Source organism: Halichoeres trimaculatus, unplaced genomic scaffold (genome assembly GCF_033239565.1).
Source record: "Halichoeres trimaculatus isolate MK-OKI-2021-1 unplaced genomic scaffold, fHalTri1.1 fHalTri1_scaffold_16, whole genome shotgun sequence".
Classification (NCBI taxonomy): Eukaryota; Metazoa; Chordata; class Actinopteri; order Labriformes; family Labridae; genus Halichoeres; species Halichoeres trimaculatus.
This window is the reverse complement of record NW_027437194.1, coordinates 7,276,240-7,300,204: the sequence shown is the minus strand read 5'-3', so window position 1 is coordinate 7,300,204 and position 23,965 is coordinate 7,276,240. Positions and strand designations below refer to the sequence as shown.

General features: G+C 38.9%; 1 protein-coding gene across 12 annotated transcripts in view; it reads left to right on the top strand.

The window, feature by feature from the left end:
* vav2 (vav 2 guanine nucleotide exchange factor) overlaps positions 1 to 23,965 on the top strand; it is a 291,784-nt gene continuing 267,819 nt past the window's right edge. For all 12 annotated transcript variants that reach the window (XM_074690256.1, XM_074690255.1, XM_074690252.1 and 9 more), the window contains exon 1: positions 1 to 1,318. In XM_074690256.1, the coding sequence (XP_074546357.1) occupies positions 1,115 to 1,318 (204 nt within the window). In that variant the 5' untranslated portion in view covers positions 1 to 1,114. The remainder of the gene's footprint in view (positions 1,319 to 23,965) is intronic.

The following is a 23,965-nucleotide window of genomic DNA, read 5'->3' as shown; positions in this document are numbered from 1 at the left end:
CTTGGAGTAAGGAGCCACTTCAACAAAGTGTGGACGCGCTGTCTAACTCTCACCTTTACGCGAGTTAATCACCACGTGCGAGCTCGGGAAACTCTCCGTGTCAACAGCAAACGAGAAGCCTGCATGCTCTCTCCACACGTTCGTGGGGTTTGACTCGGGATTTGGGATCTGCCAAACATCTCTGTCCAAACGGGAAACGAGGAGAGGGAGACGCGGAGAGCGGACATGGAGCGGAAGGAAGGCAGAAATCACTGAAAAGCTGAGCTGTGTACACGCGTAAGGATATTTTGGGCGTGCGTCGAGGAGCCAAGCGAAGTAACGTTAACCGGATAACTGTAAACACTGATTTTTTTTTTCCTCCTTGGACACGTTTCTGCTGCCGGAGCGCGTTGTTTAGACTGTGTTGTTATGGAACGAGGGAGATCCTGTGCGCCTGAGGAAGACTGATCTGTTTCATCTCTTTTTCTGTGTTATTTCAGTTTCACTCTGGAAATTACGGAGAAGTTCAAACCGTTTTACTCCAAACTTCAGATAAAACATTGAATGCAAATGCAGTCGGTGACTCCGGGCTTTGATTCATCAACTAAACTGGCTCAAAACGCTGCTTCTCTCCACATTGTGCAGTTGGCTGAAATGTGAGACACCAGTGAAGTCAGCACATGACAAACCGCTGCATACAGCTGTTACAATAGCAACTATTACAACCTTTTGTTTGCGCCTCCTGGATTGGATATACTTCTGAAACTTTTTAAGAATGAAGAGAAGAAAATTCGTGTAAGACGTCGCTGTTTTCTGGTTACATCGCTGCCGTCTGCTGGGCTGGATTTATTGAAACCGTGTTGTTATTTTAGTCTCTTTCAAGCCTTCATCATTTCCATGTTGTGTAGACAGCGGGGCTGTCATGCGCTGGGGGTGGGAATATAGTGCGGTGACCTACTGCCACTGAATCACGTTTGTGAAATTGCCTGATTATTGCGCTGATAGTGGATGATTAAGACATCAGGTAGGGAACCGTGCGTAGTGCTTGTTCGTGCGCCCTGAACCTCCGCTTTTAGCCCGCTGTGAGCCAGCTCGAAGACTCGGTTACTTTGTGAGGGGAGTCTCCGGAGTCGATATGGAGGAGTGGAGACAATGCGGGCGGTGGTTGATAGACTGTAAGGTCTTGCCCCCGAACCACCGGGTCGTGTGGCCATCGGCGGCCGTCTTCGACTTGGCACAGGCCCTGAGAGACGGGGTACTCTTGTGCCAGATGTTGCACAACCTCTCACCAGGATCAGTGGACCTGAAGGAGATCAACTTCAGACCCCAGATGTCACAGGTGAGACTGCTTTGGTGTAAACTTCCCACCTTTTTGCTACTGTAACGTGACACATGCTCCATTCATTAAACCGAAAGGCATTTTACTGCATCTCTTGGACTTCCCCCTGTTAGTCTTCAACCTTCCTGCCATAACAAGCCCATTCCTTGGCCCCATCCTGGTGCAAAACCACTATCTCTAGATCTGTGATACTACAGCAGAAAAACAGATGTTTTTAGTTTACAAAAGAAACACTGAGCGTCACGTTATGATTTTTGATGATTACGATCATACAAGAGAAAAAAGCTGCTAAAATGCTTCTCCTGTCTTATTAGTATCTTCATGTATCCCAGCTTGCTTTCCCTAGAAATTTGGCCACTTGCAATGCACAGTGAATGGGGGCTGATCTTCAGTCTTCTGGTGATTCTGGTGGCTGCATTGGTGGTCATGGCAGATTTTGCGGATGCAGCCAACTTGCATTTTTTACTCTTTTTGTGTTATTTGTTTCTAACTTTTACCAGTACCACCAGCAAAAGTATTGGAGTAAAAAGGAAATCTGGAGTCCTCTTGTAGGAGAAGCTAAGATACATTTGAAACTTCTTGTACGTAGTTAAATTCATACTAAGCGAGCCAACATGGAGTGACAATTAGAGGTTTGTGCACTCAAATTTTATAAAGCTCACACACTGCTTCAGCTCGCTCATGTTCCCCAAGCCAAATTCAGGAAGTGTTGGATGCCACAGGAAGCTTACATGACCACAGTGGTGAAGTAAAAGTGCACAGTGGCACAGGCTTCTATTGACTTTTGCTCACATTGGAGTCTGGTCTTAAGCACCGCTGAGACTTTATTGCTGTATCGTGATTGCCACTTTGTATGGATCCAGGCTGTCTAGACGTGTGATGTGTCCGGTTGTTCTCACTTTCGTGCCCGCAGCGATCACACCAGAGCGATTGCCCTCGGACAGAGCATTGGTCTGATGTTGTTGGCACACCTTCCGTGACCTATTTCTGTCACAATAATGTGTGAATGTGTGTGTGCACGCTGCATCTGAGTGTCTGTCTGACTTCCAGTCTGTGAGGTTGATTACCTCTGTCTTTTAAATATTACTCACTGTTCCTTGATATTTCAATTTTTTTCAGTAGTCAGACCAGGAATAGAAACTTTATCAACAACACTTCCAACAGCAGATTATTATCTGATAAAGTGGAGAAGGGCCAGTGCCTCTTGCCCTGACACAGGCTTCAGGCTCTAGTCACCCACAACTCTGGATGGGATAGGCGGTAGAAAATGAATGATTGAATGAACAAACACTGCAGATCCATGCTGATTTACCTCACTGTATCAATACTTTGAGTACATTTAATGTCATGAATGAGGGGAACGGCTGTAGTCGACAGAATGATCATCAGAAGTAGATGAAAGGACGTCAGCCGAGTAAAGAAGTTAAGCTGTAAGTTAGTCACTTTTCACAACCAAAAAGAAGAAAGACTGATAAAATCAGTTCTAAGAAGAGATGAAGCATGAATGAGCCTCCCAAGTGTGCAGATAGTTTCACTCAACCTTGACGGTTGGACTTGATGTGATAAATACTGCCTATTTCATTGACAATGATTTGGAAATAGACTTTTACAAACTGGTGTAACGCACTTGATGTACACTGGGACTCATACTGCAGAAGTTATACCAAGGGTTAAAGAAGAGGTGAACGCTGGCTGTAAAGACCGGACCATAGATGTGGGATGGGTAGTGTGGAGGAGTAAGAGATTTTCCATACTGGACATGAACTTAGATTGCAAGGTTATGTATTGAAGAATAAATACGTTAAATTGAACAACTTTGAGGTTTTATCATGAAAAAAAATCATATTTATAACCACATAAACAGACTCAGAATATTTATTGTACCCTTAGCTATATGCGGTTTACATTAGGTGCTCTTGTGCTGTAACGCACATATAAGACAAGACAAAGTGACAACAGTGCTTAGGCTAAAAGAACAAAGAGGACAGCCCAAAGATATAAAACAAAATAAGTCAAAACATCAGTTGACAAGATGATAAAGATGTGCCATTCATACAAAAAGATGAAAGGACCAGTGCAACGAATAAAGACATTAGTTACATTGCAGTTTCTCTACTTTGTAAAAAGCACGGATGGCCGCTGGAGCAAAGCTGTTTTTGAGGCATCTGGTTTTACAAGCAGGTACCATGAACCTCCGACCTGAGGGGAACAGCTGAAACTAGGGATGTGTACCTTTCACATTTAAAACGATATGGCCGATATGTACTCAACGGTACCAATTTTCAGTACTTTTTTGTGTTGATGTGGCAAAAATTTGTTTAATAATAAAATGTTAATTTTTTTTATTTAACATATTTGTTCTTCAGTGTATAACCTTGTAATGTTGTGTTCATATCCAGCATGGAAATCACCAACTCTCCCACTCCCTCACAGTCACAAGGATGCATTTAGGTACCTATACATGGTACCTTTTGATTTCACGTAAATTGATACCTGCTACTTTTGACAGAATTCGGTCAGTACAAGGGATTGGTACCTTTCACATTTGAAACAATATGGTACCAATGCCTGGTACCTGGCAATCGGTACCTGTGCTCAACGGTACCAATTTTTCAGTACTTTTTTGTGTTCATGTGGTAAAAAAATATCAATTTGTTTCAAAATAAAATGTAAAATCATTTCAATTTAACATATTTATTCTTCAGTATATAACCTTGCGATGTTGTGTTCATGTCAAGTACAGAAAATCACCTACTCTTCCACTCCCTCACAGTCACAAGGATGCATTTAGGTACCTAAACATGGTATCTTTTGGTTTTATGTGAATCGGTACCCGGTACTTTTGACAGGATTTGATCGGTACATATGGAAGTACCTCATTCGGTACCCATCCTTAGCTGAAATTTACCATTAAGAGGGTGGTGAGTCATCTCTCACAAAAAAAATTAGATGTCTTCTGTAACTGTTTGATAAACAGGGATTCTGGGTGAAGCTGAGACTTTCCAATCAGCTTGCTGGACCATTTCACAGTTTGGTTTTAACAATTTCTTTTTTTTGAGGACACGTTTCCATACTATGAAACAAGACAGAATAAATATGTTAAATTGAAAGACACACACATCAAATACACTCAAAAGTACTGAAAGTGAGTACTGTTTAGTACCAATACGGATCGCCTACTATAGATGCGAGGATCCAAATAAATATGTTTGTAGTTGATAGAGGTATCGTTGTAAAGAATACATTAACTCTGCACTTTGCCTTTTAGGGGGAGTTTTGTATTATTCATTTCAACAGATGAAACAAAGTATGATTGTAAAATTTCCTCCCATTATTGCAATATAAATAGAAATGCTTTAGTATTTCATATTCTGTTTTGCTTCAAGTAAATTTCAGCTTCTGCTCTAGCCTCCACTCTTGTTGCTTTTTTGCCCAGTAACCACCAGAAGCCCTGACTTATCAGCTCCAGAAGCCACTGACTTCCATGATTACAGGGCTTGAGAGAGTGCTGGATGGCATGCTTTGATCCGCCCACTAATCCCATGCTCCCAGTCCCACTCTGTGGATCTGCAGTGAGGGTGGAAGTGGTGTCCTCGTTGACAAATTGGGTTAAACAAAATCCTGGCAGCAGCACAGTAGTATGTGATTTATGATAAGGAAAAGGTCAGAGCGTGTGTGCCTCAACACTGAGAACATACAGACCCACGGCTTAGCCAAATTAAGAGGAGGTGAAGCCAAGCAATTACGTTATTTGCTCAGGACAAAACGTCTCTTTGCCCTCCTGATTGCTCCCGCGCGGTGATTGATAGTTTCCCAAATTGAGTTGTGTCTTACTTTTAAATGCTCATGATGTCCTTAGATGTGTTTCACACGAGGGAAAAGGTGTTAAAGCTGGGTTTGAAAGCTGTGTGACCTGCATCAGAATGTATTTTTCGTGTAGGGGGGGCTTCGATGACTATTCACTGTAATGAAGCCCACTTCCTCTTTTTCTCATGACCCGTTAATTCTATTCAGTTTCAGCTATTAACAACCTCTGATCACAACAGTGTTTTAACCGTTTGGCATTGATCCCAGTTTGTGCTTCAGTGCATTTTTATTGTGTTGGACTGTGTGTGTTCATTGTTAGTTACTGGAGCAAAACCAGGGTGAGACTGCATTGTTGCTGTTGCTGTGGGGTATTTTTTTTGATGAAAATGTCTGCAAAACTCCACACAAGCAGTTTGTGAATCCGTGAATCTGTGATTGTAGAGCCACATGTTGACTATACCCAGTTTTTGGAGAGTATCTTTCACTGATAGTTTGAAATGGTGTGGCTTTTTTTTTAACAATAGAAAATCATGTACCAGCAGCAAGCAGCAGCAAGGAAATAAAAAATCTTTCAACAGGTGGATACATTAAAAAAAAAGAAAGATAAAACAACTAAAGAATGTATCTGGGACTCATTTTTTATATTGTAGAAAGCAGGTTTTGTGACATATTCTTGAAGCCAGTCACTAGAAGACTTGGTATCTCATTCAGATAGCTGTCACCGTTTAAGATTAGAGTGTTTTGACTTGATGATTTTTTTTGTTTTTTTGAGGAGATCAACAGAAAATTCTTTCCAATTTTGAGAATATACACATTGTAGCATGTAAAAAATAAATAAACGAAAATCTCTAAAAATTGATAAAAAGTCATTAGTAAAAGCATGTTTTCTTCAATTTATTTGTCCTCTTCCTTTTTGTTGGATTATTTAGTTTTTGGCAACTAGCCAAAGGTGCACTACCGTTATTATGCATCGCATGTAAACAGATTAGCATGGCGGAGGAGAAGCTGAGCCGGCAGGTGAGGGAAAAAAGTAAAAACCACAAACTGTAAAAAACATGGATGAAACATCCATGACGTCACCTGTCTATTCCTGAAATCATGAAATGAAGCCAATACACAGATGCAGCCACGTTCGCTATGATGCTGGCTTTGAGTTTTTCTTCAAGCAGCTACACGGCGCTCAACGGTCACGTGACCTGAGCTGTGTCTCTGATTGGAAAATCAAATGATCCTAACAACTTATAAACTACAGAGATGGGAAAAATATTGCTCACCGTACAGTGTGTGCCGATAGTGAAATCAGAGTTTTAGACCCTAGCTGTTTTGTGAACCGGGCTGTAAATATGCTTTTTAATGCCGTAAAAGTCCATTTTTAGTGGATTCTCGACGAACAGCAACTTTTAGCACTTCAACATAGGCTTCACTTTTACTGAATGGATGTTGCCTCTTGGTAAACACGCAAATAATGGCAGAGCTGAAGAAAGACGTTCGTCCAAAAAGTCCAAGAGTTTGGAAGTATTTCACGCTGAGTAAAAGCATACCACGTTAATCGCAACATTTGCAAAAATGATCTCACATGGCACGGCAGTACAACTGGAATGATCCAGCACTTAAAAACACAAACATGTTCATCGATGACGAGCAGGGGAGCTCAACAGCGAGGCAAGTAGCTACAAAATCCCACATACACTCCTGTTATATGTTGTGAAATGCATGGCATGTCTCCATTGAACTAGCGTTAGCATTAGCGTTAGCTGCTACAGATAGCGGTAGGGCAGAGGGGGTGAACTGTTTGACCTGCAGGTGAAAAGATTGAGGACACATTTTGTATATGTTTGCCTCTTCAGCCACTAAGTTGTTCATCTGATGACATAACAATGCATTTTCTAAATATAATCGTCAGTGTAATTGACTACTAAAATATTTGTTAGTTGCAGCCCTAAAATCATTATTATCATGTTAAAACGCAAAGCTGGAAGCTGGAGTTGTGAAATTTCTGTGTGCTGTGCAGATTTGAATGTGTACAGTAATAATGGTACAGAAATGAGGAAGGTCACAGCAGAGTAGCACATGTGCATTGGAGTAGAAAGAAGAGGAAATGCACATTCATGCGTCTAGTTCCAATTTACGTTCAGGAAGCTACACAGTTTGTGCAAACCTCATTAAGTCATGAAACTAATCTGTAATTTTTAATTTAAAGTGGGTTACAGAAACACCTGCACTCTGCAGCTAAGAATAAGAAGTCTGTTTTTTGAATAACAGTGATTTAAAGATCCACATCCAGAGCATTAAGAGTGTCAGAAACAACAGGTGTTCTCACTGACCTGTAAAATATGTTTTGTAATTATGAGGAGTGTTTTTTCCCCTCTTTTAACACTCTTTTCTGCTTTATTGGAAGCCTGAGAGTAGGTAAAGTACCTTTTGCAAAGCTGCTGTAGAGCTGACCTTCATTTAGGTGTTAAAAATAAATCCCAGCATGTATTTTTGAAGAGTAACAGGGCCATCTTTGCTACCTCAAGGTCATAAATGGATTCCTAATGAGCAGATGGAGATGCTCCGCAGCTCAAAGTGAACATATCAAGAATCCAGCGCCTGGGGCTGCGTCTGAAAGACAAGACTGAGCTGCACTCTCTGAAGCCTATTGTGTGTTCTCCTTTTTTTTCATTCGGCCTCTCTGCCTCTTTTTTTTTCTTTTGCTGCTGAGGTAGTTGTGAATGCCTTTGGGATGACTCAGGTGGAAATGTATGTGTATGCACTGTCTTGCTTCTGTTTCTTCCTTGTGTATGTGAGTGTGTGCCCTTGCTTGTAATGTGTGTGTCTGTAAGTGTGTGCAGGAGAGATGTTACAGCACCTGTGCTTGGACTGAATTGCTGTTGGCTGAGCCCTAAGCTCTTCTGTATTTTCTCAGTACTGCACATGGTTTGTCCAGCTCTGACCAAAAATACCTCTACTGGAATACACCACAAGCTAGTTTGTGTGTTATTTCATTCATGAATTCAATCTCTGTCCAACATAGAAAAAAAACAGATTTTGACAATGCAAATTGAATCGACTGTAAAATACTGAATACTAGAGAATTTGCTTCACTCCTGGTGTGATTTAAAAATGATAAAATCTTAATATTGCAAGCTTCATTAATATAACCTAACCCAAGATCCTGGGCTCCAGGGCTCCCCCTTGATCCCCGCTGATCGGCTCTGAAAACCTCATCCCAAAGAACTCTGCAGGGCGGGAAATGAGATCAGAAAAGGACATGGCAAAAACCCTCCCACCAGTCTGGATTCTCTGTTTGTGAACAGCACAGGAAAGGGGGTAGTGACTACTGTAGACAAACACCCACCCCGGCTTCCCTCAGGGGTAATTTAATCTCAGCGTTTGGTCTACCGTTGACCTCGTGACCCCGGCAGCCGCCGGATGCAGGTAATACTCCTAATGGAGCTCGTTAGGGACACGTCGTGGGTTGCACAGCTGGGACGGTGCCGCTGGGAGCTAATGGGATTGACAAGGAGGGAATTGGTCTGGGGCAGAGTTTTCTTACCTTGTCTGTGGGCTGATCCTTCCCCTCAGGTCACAAAACTGTTTTTGGGATGTGATGTTTTAGCTATTCATGCGGCTATGGTGACATTTCCTTTATCTGGCAAATAAACGATGTCATTTCTGGAGGGAGGAGATGCAACCTTTATCTTAAGCTCAGTGTCACTGGAATGCAGTGCCTTTTTCACACCAACTCTGGGGCAATGGCCCATATAACTGTTTGTTTTATACAGAGACATTTATTCCTTTGCACTAAGTCCTTATATATCAAGTTCATTAAACAAACAAATACTGGTTGGAAAATATGGATAGCTGACATTTTCCTGGCTTTAATCAACACAACAATCCATACTAGAAAGAATAGAAATATTGTAATTGAAAATTTTGGCCGATAGCGATACTTGATATTAATATTGTTGTTATGGCCGATGACTGATATTTACTGATATCAATATTGGTCAATTATATATATATATATATATATATATATATATATATATATATATATATATATATATATATATATATAAATAAAAACAACAACAACACCCCCCCCCCCCCAGAAAAAAAATAATAAAAGTAAATAAATAAATAAATAAATACAATAAAATAAATAAAAAAAGTAAATAAAAATATCTGTAAATGACCAGCAGCTAATGAGTAAATATCGGCCAATACTGATATGTTAAAAAAAATAAATCAATTAAAGAAAACAAAAAAAAAAAAAAAGGAAAATGACCAACATCAGCTGATATATTGATACCGATATATCGGGCATCCCTATCTTTTACTAACCTCTGCAGTCCTGTTTTTCTAATCCTGTCCAACAGTAAACACAATGAGAACTGGTATCCAGTCAGAATATGATAGCACCAGCTAATAGCAAAGACAGCTTTGCATAAATAAATAATTAAAAAGACTTCCCTTAGATCCCAGAAGGACTAACCATTGATCTTTGATGTCATTGGTTCATACTTCTCTTTTCATACCGGGATAAGGTTGCATTGCTGAACACAGAGCAGTGAGTATTCCCTGGGCTTGTAGGACTACATTGTCCTGTTCAAGGTCACTTCATTCATGCGGATGCCTTGCAGCAGGAAGGAGCTTGAACTTTGTCAAGTTGAAGGTTGACGTTGGTATCCTCTTTGTCTGAGAATAAGTTTTTCAACAGAAACAAAAATAAGTCAGGGTAAAAGAACATCAATACAAGTTTCCAGAAGCTTCCACCTCAGTGCCTCCCAGAAGCTGTAACAATTTCCTTTGAGTATCACAGGGCTTTATCCTCGAAGAAAGCATATCTTGTGGGTATAATGGACTTATTGTTTCCTATATTTCTTCAGGTCTATATTTTCTTTAAGCACTTTATTTTTCCTCCTACTGAAGTTTAAAAAAAGATCGGACAAAAGAAGTCTCATCCCCACATCTCTTCCAAGAAATGTTAAACATAAGACCACTATAAAGCTAGAACAGTGCATCATGAAATTTAAAGTACTGAGAGTTGTTTTGAGAGCACTCTGAACTTTGGCTGTTATCTTGGACTGAAGAACTGTCTGATATGGAGGAAAAAGGAAATGAGTAAGGGCACTTTGAAGATGGGATATTACTGACTGGACCAAAGACCAGAGTCCAAAGTATGTTTAGACAGACTATTTTTGTAAAAATTGTTCTACTTCCTGGTTCCTGTTGATAAATCTGTGTTTCAAAGTACATGGCAAAGATAGAGAAAATATCTTCTAAGCAAATTTCAATTCCTTAGAGCAGAATGATTTTATGATAAACGTTTGATGTGATCACTCTTTGTTTTTATTTACTCAGGGCCTTTCTACTTTTTTTTGACACAGCCCAAATGACCTATAATAGTTGTTTCTTGATTTGCCTATTGAACCGACTCAACTGGACATTGGTATATTTTTACCCCTGACAAGGAGGTTGTGTTTTTGGGAGCATTTGTTTGTTTGTCTGTGAACAGCATAACTCAAAAAGTAACAAACTGATCTTGATGAAATTTTCAGGAAATTTTAAAAGTAGGATAAGGAAGAAGTGATTAAATTTTGGAGGTGATTCAAATCACCGTCTGGATCCAGGACTTTTTAATGGTCAGATTGCTTTGCAAAACAACACAAGACAAGGTCACCATAGTTTCTGGTGGATGTAAAAGTACGATCCAGAGCCTGGCAATATTCTGGATACTTAGATCTGGAATATGAAATATGCACCGGGTCATCATAATTTTCAACACTGACAGGTAACAAATTGTTGTACAAACCTGACACTATCACCAAATTGTAGCAGACAGTCAGCTGAAAGGGAGTATAACATTAAAGTCGGAGAATTTGTAGTAGAAATTGCTTCAGTTGTGTTTGTTTATTCTTAAATCTATAGTTTTCTTTTTTTCTGGCCTTCTTCGTGCTGTGATCACATTTGTAGTTATGTATATTATATTGAACATCCCTGAGATGGATGTTCAACATGAGAAAATAAATAGATTGAATGGAATGGAAAGATGAAATGGAAAATTTAATGTAATAATAATAATAAAAAAGAAAGAGCTCATGCTGAGAGTGGATTGTTTGTATGCAATCTAATATATTTCCTGGTATAACTTAGGTTGCTTCAGAAATGGTCAGAGCTGGGTGGAATGGTGGATTTTGGAATGAAAACACACGTAGCTATGTTGCTTGTGTTCCTTATTTCAAAAACTGTGATATAAGTCTTATTTCCACTGCTGCATGATGCATGCTTTTTCATTATTGATTCCAAATTTAGCATATGATGCTAGCATTAGGATTTCAAAGATAACTGTGTAACTCTGTGAAAAACACAGTCGCTAAGTTTCCTGCTTTTCTACACATTTATTATCCATTTCCACCTCACAGCCTTTGTTGTCCTCATGAAAGAAACATACAGCTGTAAAGGCTTGAAGTGTTGTGCGAGAGAAAGAATACACTTCACAGATATAAATAGGAAAAGCGTTAAGTACTCCTTTGTATAATGCAGCAGTTGAACAAAACACATAGCTGCTGAGGTCGATATTCATTAAGTGCAACTGAACGATCACACATGCGCTTCTACATATCAGCATGCCTGGTGCATGTGCAGTGGGATGAAGAAACAGGAAGTGAATTTGGAATTCAAACAAGGCTTTTTTTAATTGTTTATGTGTGCATGCTATTATCACAAGCAGAGAACCACAGCTACCACAAGACACAGTAATGCTGCAGATGTTATACAAAATGCAAACACTGTAACTCCCCTCAGGGAGGAACTGAAGATATAAAAATGCTGATCTAGATCTAAGATGAAACGATTTCTCACGAAAATTAAAGTCACTGTTTTACAGTTATAAGTTAGATATGTTCTTTTCGTAGAATAACTATTGGATTTTAAAATAATTATGTTCTTTGAAAGGTCTGCCTTTGATTTGTACACAGCGAAACTCTTTCCACCCAAACCCTAACAGCCCAAAACGGTCTTAATCCAAGTGCAAGCAGTAAGCACTCAGCTGCATGGCTCTCTATTTGAAATTGGGTCATGGGGACTTTGATGTGACAATTCAGCTGGAAAACTTGCTGCAGAACAAACTAGTATTGGACATTTTCATTACTGTGTAAGTGTGCATGTGTGCATCTGCTGGTCTCACACCTTTTAATCATAAAAGAGACAACTCAAGCTAAAAATTTCACACCAGGGTTGATGGGAGTGCAGTAAGTTTGGTATAACCTAACCTTTCTGAAGCTCCGAGCACAGGGTTCAGGTGTTGTATGATCCAACAAGACTTGAGGAAATAAATAATTTGTAGGTGTGTTTTAAGGACTTGAAAGTTTATTTTTCCCTTCTTTCTTTGTGATGCATTTTTAGTTGTATGACTTAAATATTTAAAATAGCTACAGTGTGTGCTCTAGTTGGATCTAAACAAGAGCAGGTGATGGCAGAAATTTCCAAAACGGAGTTAACAGCTTTCCCCCCCTCCTACATGGCCTATACATGGCCGCTGTATTTCGTTTGCTATGAGGTTGATTTCTTGTCTTTTTAGTTTTCAAAGTCAATGTGTTCCTAACTCCCACCTTTTTTCTTTCTTTTTTTCCTCTTTTTTTTTCCTTTTTTTTTTTTGTAGTTGTGGCTCTTCTGAATTTTATTTTGAAAGTAAGGTTTTATGAAAGTGTGGCAAATTTTGTTATGGATGCAAACTGTCCTGATCACTACATTTATTGAGCATGATTAGGGCTGTAATAAAGGGAAAAAAGACAATATGGTATCTTCTATTTTAGCAACTTTTAAGCAACTGGTGCCCTAGTTGTTGAACTTAGAAATTTAAATTCCTCAAAAAAAAAAAAAAAAAAAAAAAAAAAAAAAAATATATATATATATATATATATATATATATATATATATATATATATATATATATATATTAAAATGAATGAAACGCACAGAGAACAGTCAAAACTGAGCACACTCTGTTTTTCAAGGCAAAGCACAGAATTTGAAGGTACTCAATGTCAACTTGGTTTTCCAAGTGTGACTAACATTAACAGAGCCAGCACCACCAGCCTTCAGCCCTCCCTGCAGATTATTACCAAATTCTTGTGCTGGTGATGCATAACTCTGGTTGAGTGTTTGTGGTGTGCCACATGACCCAGACACAGCCTACACGCTAATTTATCTTCATTTTTCAGATCAGAATACTGAAAAACTTCACCGCACCATGAGATGCTATTCGTCATCTGTGCTTGTTCACATCCAGGTGGTCGAGTGCTACAATGTTGTGACAGGAGCTTTTAACAGTAGCTACAGCCTTGGGATGAGTGTGATACATCATGGGCACAATATTTGACCAGCGATTTAGGTGTTATACTGTAAATGTAATACCGTTTTCAAATTACTAGTCAATCTGGTGTTGGCTAAGCAGGATGATAACACTTTGTCAGTAAGTTGTCTGAATACCCCTGATGAAGTTTAATATGAACAAGAGCAGTTAAGATATATAACTCTGCTTTGACCTTTATATTCATATTTGTATGCCTGCATGAAATGAGAATGATCAATATCATGATAACAAAAAGACACATGATTAAACTAATGTTGACAGAAATACTGTTTATGTCCATCCTACATTAACATCAGATCTTAAAATAATGTTTTTATTTATTTTTATTTTTTTATTTTTATTTTTTTATTTTTTATTTTTTTACAAGAATTCTTATTTTTAAATTTTTAAATTCAAACTTTTAAATCTGAACTCTTATTGCAAGAAACCTTTAAATTATTCCTCAGCCCTGATCACAATCGTATTAAAAAAATAAAAAAAATAAATTAAAAAAACGTATGTGTATAACCACTTTAGTATCCATCTCAAAAATCTATCATTGAATTATTAACCACTGAAAGCATATAGGCACAGTTTTTCCAATCAGCATGTGTAAGAACTTAATTTTGATCCAGGAAAGATGGGAAGAAAATTTCCCTTCTGTTCCTGGCAAAGGATGACTTGAATTATTTATCAGCAATAAGGCAACCCGGCTTTAGAAGCAGAACCATCAGAAGCCTGTGACAGAATATTTTCAGCCTAAGCTGAAAGAAACAAAGTGTTCCTGCCTGATGATGAGCGCATTAAACTACACTGCAGGACTTATTATTGTTATGTCACATCATCCCCTCCGTTACACTTGATATTTGACTGCGTCTGAAGGTTGACTCAGCCAGTCTGCATTGAAAAATGGACTCATGCAGTTTATCATGTGTATAAAGACAAATACTCCCCACCCTAAAACCTGCTTCATCTGCCTCTGCCTCCCTTTTTCTTCCCTGCACTCCTTAGGGAGCACTGTCAGGCTGAAATGTGAGCTCCGCTTTTGTACGGGGGAACTCCGGCTTTCTGACTGAGGTGGAGAATTAAAATGATGTCATGTTAAGGCAGCTTACAGCAGAAGTTATTAAGAGCTTTGCAAAGTCAAGAGAGGATAGAGTATTTTATAAAAAAGTTTTGAAGCGTAAACCTCTGCATACATGACAAACACCCAGACCCATTTGGCTCGTCTGTCTCAATTATCTTACCTAACTGATCTCCGGGGACACGTGATGCTTTGAAGAAACCCGTCCACTATGGCAACATACTGCAAAAGATGGACAGAGATCATGGTGCCTGATGGACTGTCTGATTTCTAAAGGGGCTCCATCTGCACGCTTGTTGTTGGGGGGTGATTAGCATGGGCGTGTGGTGGAATGGCGCCCTGCCTCACTTTGCTGGACACCATCACTCCAGAGAGACATGATGAAAACAAAATAAGATAAAAGCGTCCTCTGTTGTGGTGAGCCAGATGGCTAAATCTCTCCCCTGCTCTTCTCAAACCAGAAAACAGAAGATTTTGTTTTATTTTTAATTGATTCGGACTGTTTAGCCATTAATCAGTGGTCATTTCTCCTTTCCTTGCCTTGACTGGCACGTGTTTCCATCCGCCATCCCGGCTTGTGATTAACGACACTCAGCCTGTTACATGACGAGTTGTTGTGAGGACAGCGCTGTTGCCAGGAGTCTAATTCAAATCGTCGTGGTGGCGGAGTGATTGTGGCTGTTTCCTGTGGTAGAAAACAGATTGGGATCTGGATTGTGCTCCAGAGAGAGGAACAGCAGTCCCGTCAAACCCCCTTTAGAATCCCCTCACACACTCACTATGATGTATTATCATTCTTTTTCTGAGAGCGAGATAAACAGTGTTATCCTTTCGCTACCTCCTCACAAAATGATACAGATAATGTGAATCCCAGTGTTGAGGACGAGTGTTGGCCATGGATTTTTCAAGCCTTTGCCAAAAAATTGCCACACAGAGAGAACATTTCCCATTACTGACGCGTATTGATCACATCACATAATTGGCTGTGGAATAGGAAGGGCACAAAGGTAGGGTTACAGCGTGTGGCTCAGTCCCATAAAAAGGCCAGTGCTTATTGATCTTCTCCACGGCTCAGCCTCTTGTTAATCATGCAAACAAAGTGGAACAATGTGTTGTGGGTTAGAGAGGGTGGAAGAGATCATTTCCTGCTGCTCCACCTTTAGCCCCAGCTGCTCTACTTTTCAAATTTGTAATTTGAAACTCTTCTCATCTTTATAACACTGCCCAAAAAAATTTATGCTGCAGACATATTCAAGCTTGCATTTTAGCCTAAACCTACTTTTGTAGTATTGATTTAGCTTTTGAGCCTGGTTTATGCAGTGTTTACAGCTTATTGTCTCTCCTCATTTACAAATAACACCAAAAAACTTAATTTCCAGCCTTTTCTACAACATCTGTCAGTTAGTTTTTCTTGATTTCTTTTAATTTATCTGACAATTTTGTTTTAACTGGTAGTCATTATCAAATTTAAACCGATATAATCTGAGGTTGCAAGCAATACTTTGGAGAGCTGTCCAAGTATAGTTATACATTTTTCATTTTCCATTGCCTGAACCCTCTTACCACCCTCTTCAACACAGATACAGGTTCACTTCGAGTCTTTGGCTGCATGTTTATTGCACAGATCTCATTAACAATTCAAATACGATATTTTTATTAGCATTATTTCAGATCTTTTACACATTACATGTGTCTTTCTTCTCATGTGTTACATTAACGCACACTGAACTTCCTCTGTTTCTCATAATTTTCTTTTTTTTTCTATATATATTCTTTTTTTTGTATACTTTCATATTTTATATCTTACATTTTTCTATATTCTATTTTACAGAGTGTACAGTTTTGTATTATTTAAGTGTTCCCGTTATTTCCTCCTTCCTTGTTAAGTGTTAGCACCAATACACTGAGTCAAATTCCTTGTATGTGCAAATTTACTGGAAAAATCTAACTTGATTCTGATTCTAAAGTAGTTGTTTTTGCAATGTAGGGTGATAAATTTAGACAGATTACCGAGATAATCTTAGTGTTTCTCTATCAAAGTCAGAGTGTCTTAATTTGTCTCCCTTGCACTGCAAAAAGTGAAATCATATCAAGTGTTTTTGTCTTATTTTCAGTAAAAAAAAATGCTTCTTTTTTAACTTAATAAAAGCCACATTCACCTGACGACTCCAGAAAAATGTCTTGTTTCAAGTTGGAATAATAGAAAAGTTTCTGTATTAAGAAGACATTATTCTAGTTTCCAGCAAATTTTCTTGCAAATTTTTCTTGTTCCATTGGCAGATTTTTTCTTCTTAATACAAGCACTTCAGACCTCATTTTTGTCTTTAAAAAACTCGAACAAGACATCTCTCTGGACTGACAAGTTAAATGTGGCTCGGATCAGGTATGATAAGACAACTTTTACTTAAATTAAGACAAAAGCACTTGATATAATTGCAGTTTTTGCAGTGTAGGAAACATTTATCTTGAGCAGAGGGGTCTGCTTCACACACAACACATTCAGCACATTTAACCCATGCATCCGGAATTGGAAAAAGAAACAACAAATCACTTATTAGATAATACATAATCAACATAACCAGAGGTTTTGTTCCTGTCCAGGTATATTTATATAAACCCATATATTTCAGTCAGGCTACACACTAGTCCCCAGGAACTGGCATCATCTGTTGAGAAAAAGTGGGCTATCTGGGTTGATTGCGCTAGTCATGCGAGGGCTAACAGCGCCACACTCCTATCCAGCCTCAATACACTCTACTCACTTGGTGCATTGCAATTGCACATTTAGTCCCCCATTAACATTAACATTAAAAAATCCAAACAGAGCAAACGTTTTTATACTAGTAACAGGAATTTACTGCCCCTATCTAACAGCTAATATGAGAAATGAATTAAAAAAGATGACTCACCAGTTTTAGCTTTTCTTGTTTTGGTTAACAGATCATTATGAGCTTGGACATTCTGCTGTTGGATCTGATTTAGCTCCCCACATGAAATATATTAGATGACTAATCTTAGGCTCAGTGAAATAATCTCACTGTAACTTGATTCAACATTTGTTTAAAAGTAAAGGACATTATAATTGCTCAAAAACAGTTCAGCTGAGTCTTTCAGCTGAAGTTTTCACTTGAAGGTCAGCCTGTTCAACCACTGGACCATCCAGACACAGAGCAAACAAAAGCACCTTGTCAGTTTTTCACTGACAATCATTGATATTCTGCAGGTTTTGTGCGAGTTCTCCAAGTCAAAGTGTTTAAAATTCTGCATTGCGGGTTTTTTTTTTCCCATTAATGCATCTGAAATAAGCTACCTTCTGGCATACTGATGAACCTGTAATTGTCACTGTTAACAATGGCCACGAAAACCCATACTTCAAGCTTTTATCTGCTCTGGAAGTTATCTAACTGAATTCTCACAGCAATTTTAAATCCTCTCTGCTGGACGGGAAAGTTTAGACACAAAGCTTTAGGGAGGGAAACTAGAGAAGCCCAGGGGACACAGAAATCAGACAATAGAGAGTGCTGAGGATAGATGTATTACAGTACAAGTATGTGAGGTGTTGCAACACTGGAACAAATTCCTCAGATCTGTATATGTGTAGCTGTGTTTATATTTAGTCTACTGTCATACAGCACTGTGTGAGGGCCCGTTATCTCTCATTATGGAGTTGGAAAGTCCCTCTAGCATACTTTGGATGAAAGTGTTTGAATTTTGAATAAAACTGTAGCATTGCAAGTTGAGTGTGAGGGGCTCTCAGTATAATTTGTACTTTTTCATGTGCTGCAGTTATGTTCTCAAGGTGACGCTGAAGCAACAGAATGGCAGTAAACTGAAGAGTCTCAAATCTCCAAATAATCAGTGTTCATCATTCACAGGAGCTGAATCATCCTCCCAGGTCCTCTGTTCTTCATAAAGTAGTTGCATGTTGAAATCTGTTTGGAGTTTTAAACCAGAAGGCAGCTAGTCTTGGTTGAAGTTCTTAAAGATGTAGCACTTGGATGCAGAAAAAAAACAAAAAAACAACAGCAAAAAAGTACTGGATTATATTGGCCTACATTTAAAATCTCCGATATTAGCACTCTGATGCAAGCAGTCCATTCCAGACTCTGCTCCAGCACTTCTATCCAGCAGTCCCCAGATCCAGCATGTAGAGCCTATGTGATCATAACAATAGCATATGCTAAGGTGCTAACAAAGTTGCAAGGAGTAGAAGTGATGTCGGTGATGTGGCAGTATTTTTTGGTGAAATAGTCTAAAAAGACGTCGCAGCTGAGTGCAGAACTGGTCGTGCATAAGTTTCCCGTGGTAGCACAGAACAGGGTGATGTTTAATACAATCAACCTCATCATTGATTTTGAGTACTTACGCTTCAACAAGCCTTTTCAAACATTCCATATTACAAAATAAGTGATAAAAGAATCTTTGTTTAGTGCTGATATTGTATCAGATTGGAGTCGGCCAATACTCAATGCTGCAATATTGGTTTCGTACATGAGGAGAAAAGGTTGTATTGGGACACTGCTATAATTGACTGGCCTCTTGCTAGCCTGCATCATGATTAAAAGTCTGTTTATCAATTTCTCAATACTTAAGCTTTGATAGTTTGTGTCTAGGCAGCAGCACCCCACTCAAACCAGCTATTGGAGCTGGGCTATCGCTCAGGTCAATGGTCACGGCCACATTGCAGGTCCCAGACCCACCCACTGACTGGCAGGCCCACCTTAAACTTTTCCTTTAAAAAATCTTTCTTCTTTTATTGGTTTTAAAGATGAATTTTATCAAATTTTGTCACTTTTAGCTCAGGTTTGTTATTGTTTCATGCTCTGTCTTTATAAAAATCAGCCAAGTTTGGCAATCTTTTAACCTGTGGGTAAAAAAGTTATGACTCATTCAGCCTCATGTTATACTGGTAGGACAAGAGAATGATCTTGGGAAAGACTATAGATTTTTGTCTTTTAGTCAACTGTGGTTAATGTTGCTGCTCTTACAGCCTGTAATACATAAAAATTTGAGGCAGCGGCGCAGCCCATTGTGTGTTAGGGTGCTACTCTTTGGCCAATGGCATCAAGAGAAATTGCCATCTGATGCACTAAAATCCAATCAAATATTAAAGGATAAAAAAGCAACCAAATCTGATTTAAAACATTCATAGTAACATTGATATATCTATATCTATATAGTAATAGTTGTTTACAAACTTTTGTTATTCAAGGCCCATCCAATTCTTTTTGGAAGAAAATTGAAAAGCATAAGTAGGTATTAGCATTAAGTAAGTGAAATTTTTAAGTGGGCCGTGTCTGGTTTAACTGGTGTTTAACCACTTGACCATGTGGATGATGACCTGCAAAGGAGGATTGAAGGGTGGTGGTGCTAGCTCTGTTAGCTATCGCCATGTTCACCAAACCAAGTTGACATTGTTTATTCACAGTCTCTATCTTATTAAACACAATATGTGCTCAATTTAGATGATTTTCTGTGTGTTTCTTTCTTTTAGGCTCAGCTGTTATCTAAAATTCTCTCTGATCTTGGAAAGTAATATTTTGCAATGTGCCTGGTTGTAGTCCTACCAGCTTGGAGGAAGTTGATGTAGAAGTTTGATGCAAAAGAAGAACAAACTGTCCTAAACTCACTAGAATCTGGACGAGTTTTGTTGCTATAAGTTTCACTAGTGACAGCCTGCTTGGTACATTTTGTACTCTGATGTCACCATGCTTTCAGTTTGTGCCCAAACTTATGAGCTGATTATTGGTTGATGAAAGCCTTTCCCATGAATGCCTGTCTCATTCAGTGTCCTTGTAAAGACTGCAGTTATTCAGCATTTGTCAGCCACCTCAGATTGTTAGACTTACGATTCAGCGGGCCAGAAACAGAAAGCTCCTTTTCAAACAAAATTGACTATCTCTATGGTTTTCTATAACTTAGACACGCCGTCCTGTCCTGTCGTTCTGTGATTGATGACGTTTCTAAAAACCAATTTCTCATAAGTGCCAGCTAGAGGAAGACAAGTGAGCTTCCCCAATCCCCTCTCCCATCTAAAAAGGTGAAGAAAAACATTAAACCTGCCACTGGTTCAGTGTTAGCATAATGAAAACAAACGGAGCGTGAAGACAGGGAAGCTAAACAATTTAAAATTAATGGCAGAAGCTCTTGGGAAAAACAAAAAAAGAGAAAAATGTGCTGGAAGAGGAGTCGCGGAGAATCTGATTGAGCAGATGCTTTGAGCGGCTTTCTCCTGTGAAATTGAGCATGTCCTTTACAATGACGTCTCCGGCTCATCTGGTTTTTCGTAACTGACCCTCCATTAGCAGATGGAGATATTCCTTGAGTACACACAACTTTGACAACCAGCAGGTTTTTTCCCAGACCACAGTGCTCTGTGGGTCAGTAAACCTGTCAGGAAAAGTCCACAAACAAAAGTAGAGCGAAGACATCTGTTGAATTTATACTCTCTTCCTTTATCTTTTAGGAAGAAGACTGTTTTATTTATTTTCTTACCAATGTGTTTTCATGAGGTTGTTAGTAAAAACTTGTGTGGTTTGCATGTTTTTATACATTATTTTTGTCTTACCCTTGAAAATATACAACAAAAGCCCAACTACATCGATTGTGGCAGTAAATTTCCAGTGTTAGAAAATATCAGTACACGCCAATTTCATGATCTTTCAAGATTATTACCAATGATTAAATGATAAAGCATGGCAATGAGAAGCAGAAAAGCCAATTGGAATTTGTGTATGTATATATGTGGGTGACTATAGGTGCATGTGCTTGTGTTGTATATGTATATGAACATATATGTGTATGTATGGGCATATGTATGTAGGCCTATATATTATTTATGTTTAGCCAAAGGGGTGAGAGTTAACAAGCTATGTTTCTGTTCACTCTTTCAAATATGTCATTAACTTCTTTTGTTCTTTTCCTTTGTTCCATTAGTATTTTAATCAATTTATAAATTGATTAAAAAACAAAACAACAACAACAAAAAAAATATATTTATTAAATTTCTCATTGACTTCTAGGGTTGATGAGTTGCCTTTTGATACTTTCAGGCACTGTTAGGATTGTGATCATGATCTAAATCATACAATTTGATTACTACTAACAAGATAAGTTCTTTTTTGAACCACATTTCCATGCCTTTGCACAACAGGTCAGATTTCCCATGAAAAAAGTATGGTGGCCCTGGGAGCTCACAGCGCTGCAGCTTAAGAAAACAAGTGCAAAAAGACAAAACATGAGTAAAACGTGCTGCAAAGACCACAACATAAGACATTAGAAAAACGCGCCTCAAATACACCGTAACACAACGGTAGTGTTTCCAAAGGACACTTAAAATTTATGCACATGTCCTGACAAGCTTGTTGTCGACGCTGATTTTCAGTCACAGCTCTATTATAGTTTTCTTTCCATCAGTAGTGTAAGAAAATGAGTAAAGGTAAGGTTTTTTTTATGTATTTAACATTGGGATCGCATGATTCATTTATTTGCTGTGACTGAAAATCTGCATCAATAACAAGCTTGTCTGCACATGTGCATCAGTTTTAAGTGTTCTCTGGAAACACTACTGTTGTGTTGCGGTGTATTTGCAGCGCTTTTTTCTGATGTGTTGTGTTGTGGACTTTGCAGCCCGTTTTCTAAATGCTGTGTACTTGTTGTCAAATTCATGAATATGTTTTTTTAATTTGCTTGTGTTTTGTCTTTTTGCATGTGCTTTCTTAAGCTGCAGCGCTGTGAGCTCTCAGGGCCACCGTACAAATGTCGCTATTCCTTTTTCTACCCAGAAGTTGGGCTGTGTAACTCCACAAATATACTTTGGCAGGAAAAGTAAGTTAGCCAGCAGTGAATCTAGCCTTTAAGATTACCCACTGAATACAAATGATTAGACTCCATTTCTTAACCGACTTGGTGTGTATAGCATCGCCTCATTATTCTACCATATGCACCTGAACTGAACAGTTTGGCCCTGACAGTGGCAAACACACCCAGCTGCAGGTTTATATGAGACATCCAGTAAAAACTAATGAAGCATAATAAATCATTCCTCCTATAAATCCCACCTTTATCAATGTACTAGAAAGCTGTGGATTTTATTACTGCATGAAGCTAGAATAACAACTTTAATGAAATTGTCTCGTTAGGTAACTGCAGAGTGCAATAAGCAGTGACAGGTTGATTTATCTCTGTGTGTCTGTTTATCCAAGTCTTCCTTTTCCCTCTTCTGAGGACATTCACAGCTTCCCGCTTCCTCTCTTAGCATAAGCTCTTTGTGGGTTAGAGAGTGGGTTAGAGGACTAAAGTTGTGTAATCCCCTCCCCTCCCCTCCTTCGCTCTTTAGCCAGACAACAAGAAACATCTGGATGGAGAACAGAGAGTTCAGAACGCACCCATCCCCACCTTGGATGAGTCCAACAATACTTGGCCCAGACTGTGCACTTAGAGTCTGGACACCCCACTGTTATCCTACCAAACCCTGAGCACGGTTGCATTCTTATCCTGACTTCGCTGATTTCTGAGAGGAATGTGTGGGAGTATTGTGTAGTTGATTGTCCGCTGTGCTGTGTAAAGTGTGTAATTTTCTCTCTCTGAGTGGGGTAAAAGGTGTTATTTTCCTTTCTATACTCAGATTCTGACAGGCTGAAGCAGTTTATCCAGAGGTTTAAACACTGAGTGATCTTTTGTTGTCAGGTGTGTTTTGTTACAAATTTTCCCCAGAGGGCTTTCTCTTATTCCTCTAACATATTTCAACAAGTTGATCGTGATTTAGGTGACAATGGAATCATGCTTGTATTTTAAAGCATTTAACTCCCTGTATTCATGTCACTTTGCAGTCTTTTTTTTCTTTATTGCTCCCATGTGAGCACGCAGAGCAGATGCTGCAGCCAAAATTAGGGCAGTGTAGTAAAGTGGGCTAACTTCTGCTTTTACAAGACATTGATATTTGCCTTTTTCATTCAGCTGTGTCCATTTCAATCCATCCCTGCTCCTGTTTGTGCAGCACATTAGTGCAAGCCAGCCCACCTGCAAGGTCAAGGCACAGTGGTTTAGTTAAGAGGAAACATTTCCCCCAAACTGATGCAAATTATTTAACAACTCTGCTGTCTGCTGCACTGCGGAACTCTGCTGGTAGATCATCGGTTATTTTGGGTCAGGAGTGGATTAAAAAAAAAAGAAAAAAAAACAGAAGAAGAAAATATATTTAATAAAAAAAAATAAAAGGGCTTCAAGCAACGCTGAACAGACACTCAAATTGCAAAGAAGGATGTGGTGCAGTTGTAGAGTTTGTTGCTGCTGAAGTATCTTTGTCAAAACAGAGAAGAGTCAATGCACATCGTGTCATGTGTTTTAATGTGCTTGTACCATGAAGTGTAGGCACTCAATGTAAAGTTAACTGAATCATGTTGTAAACAGATAT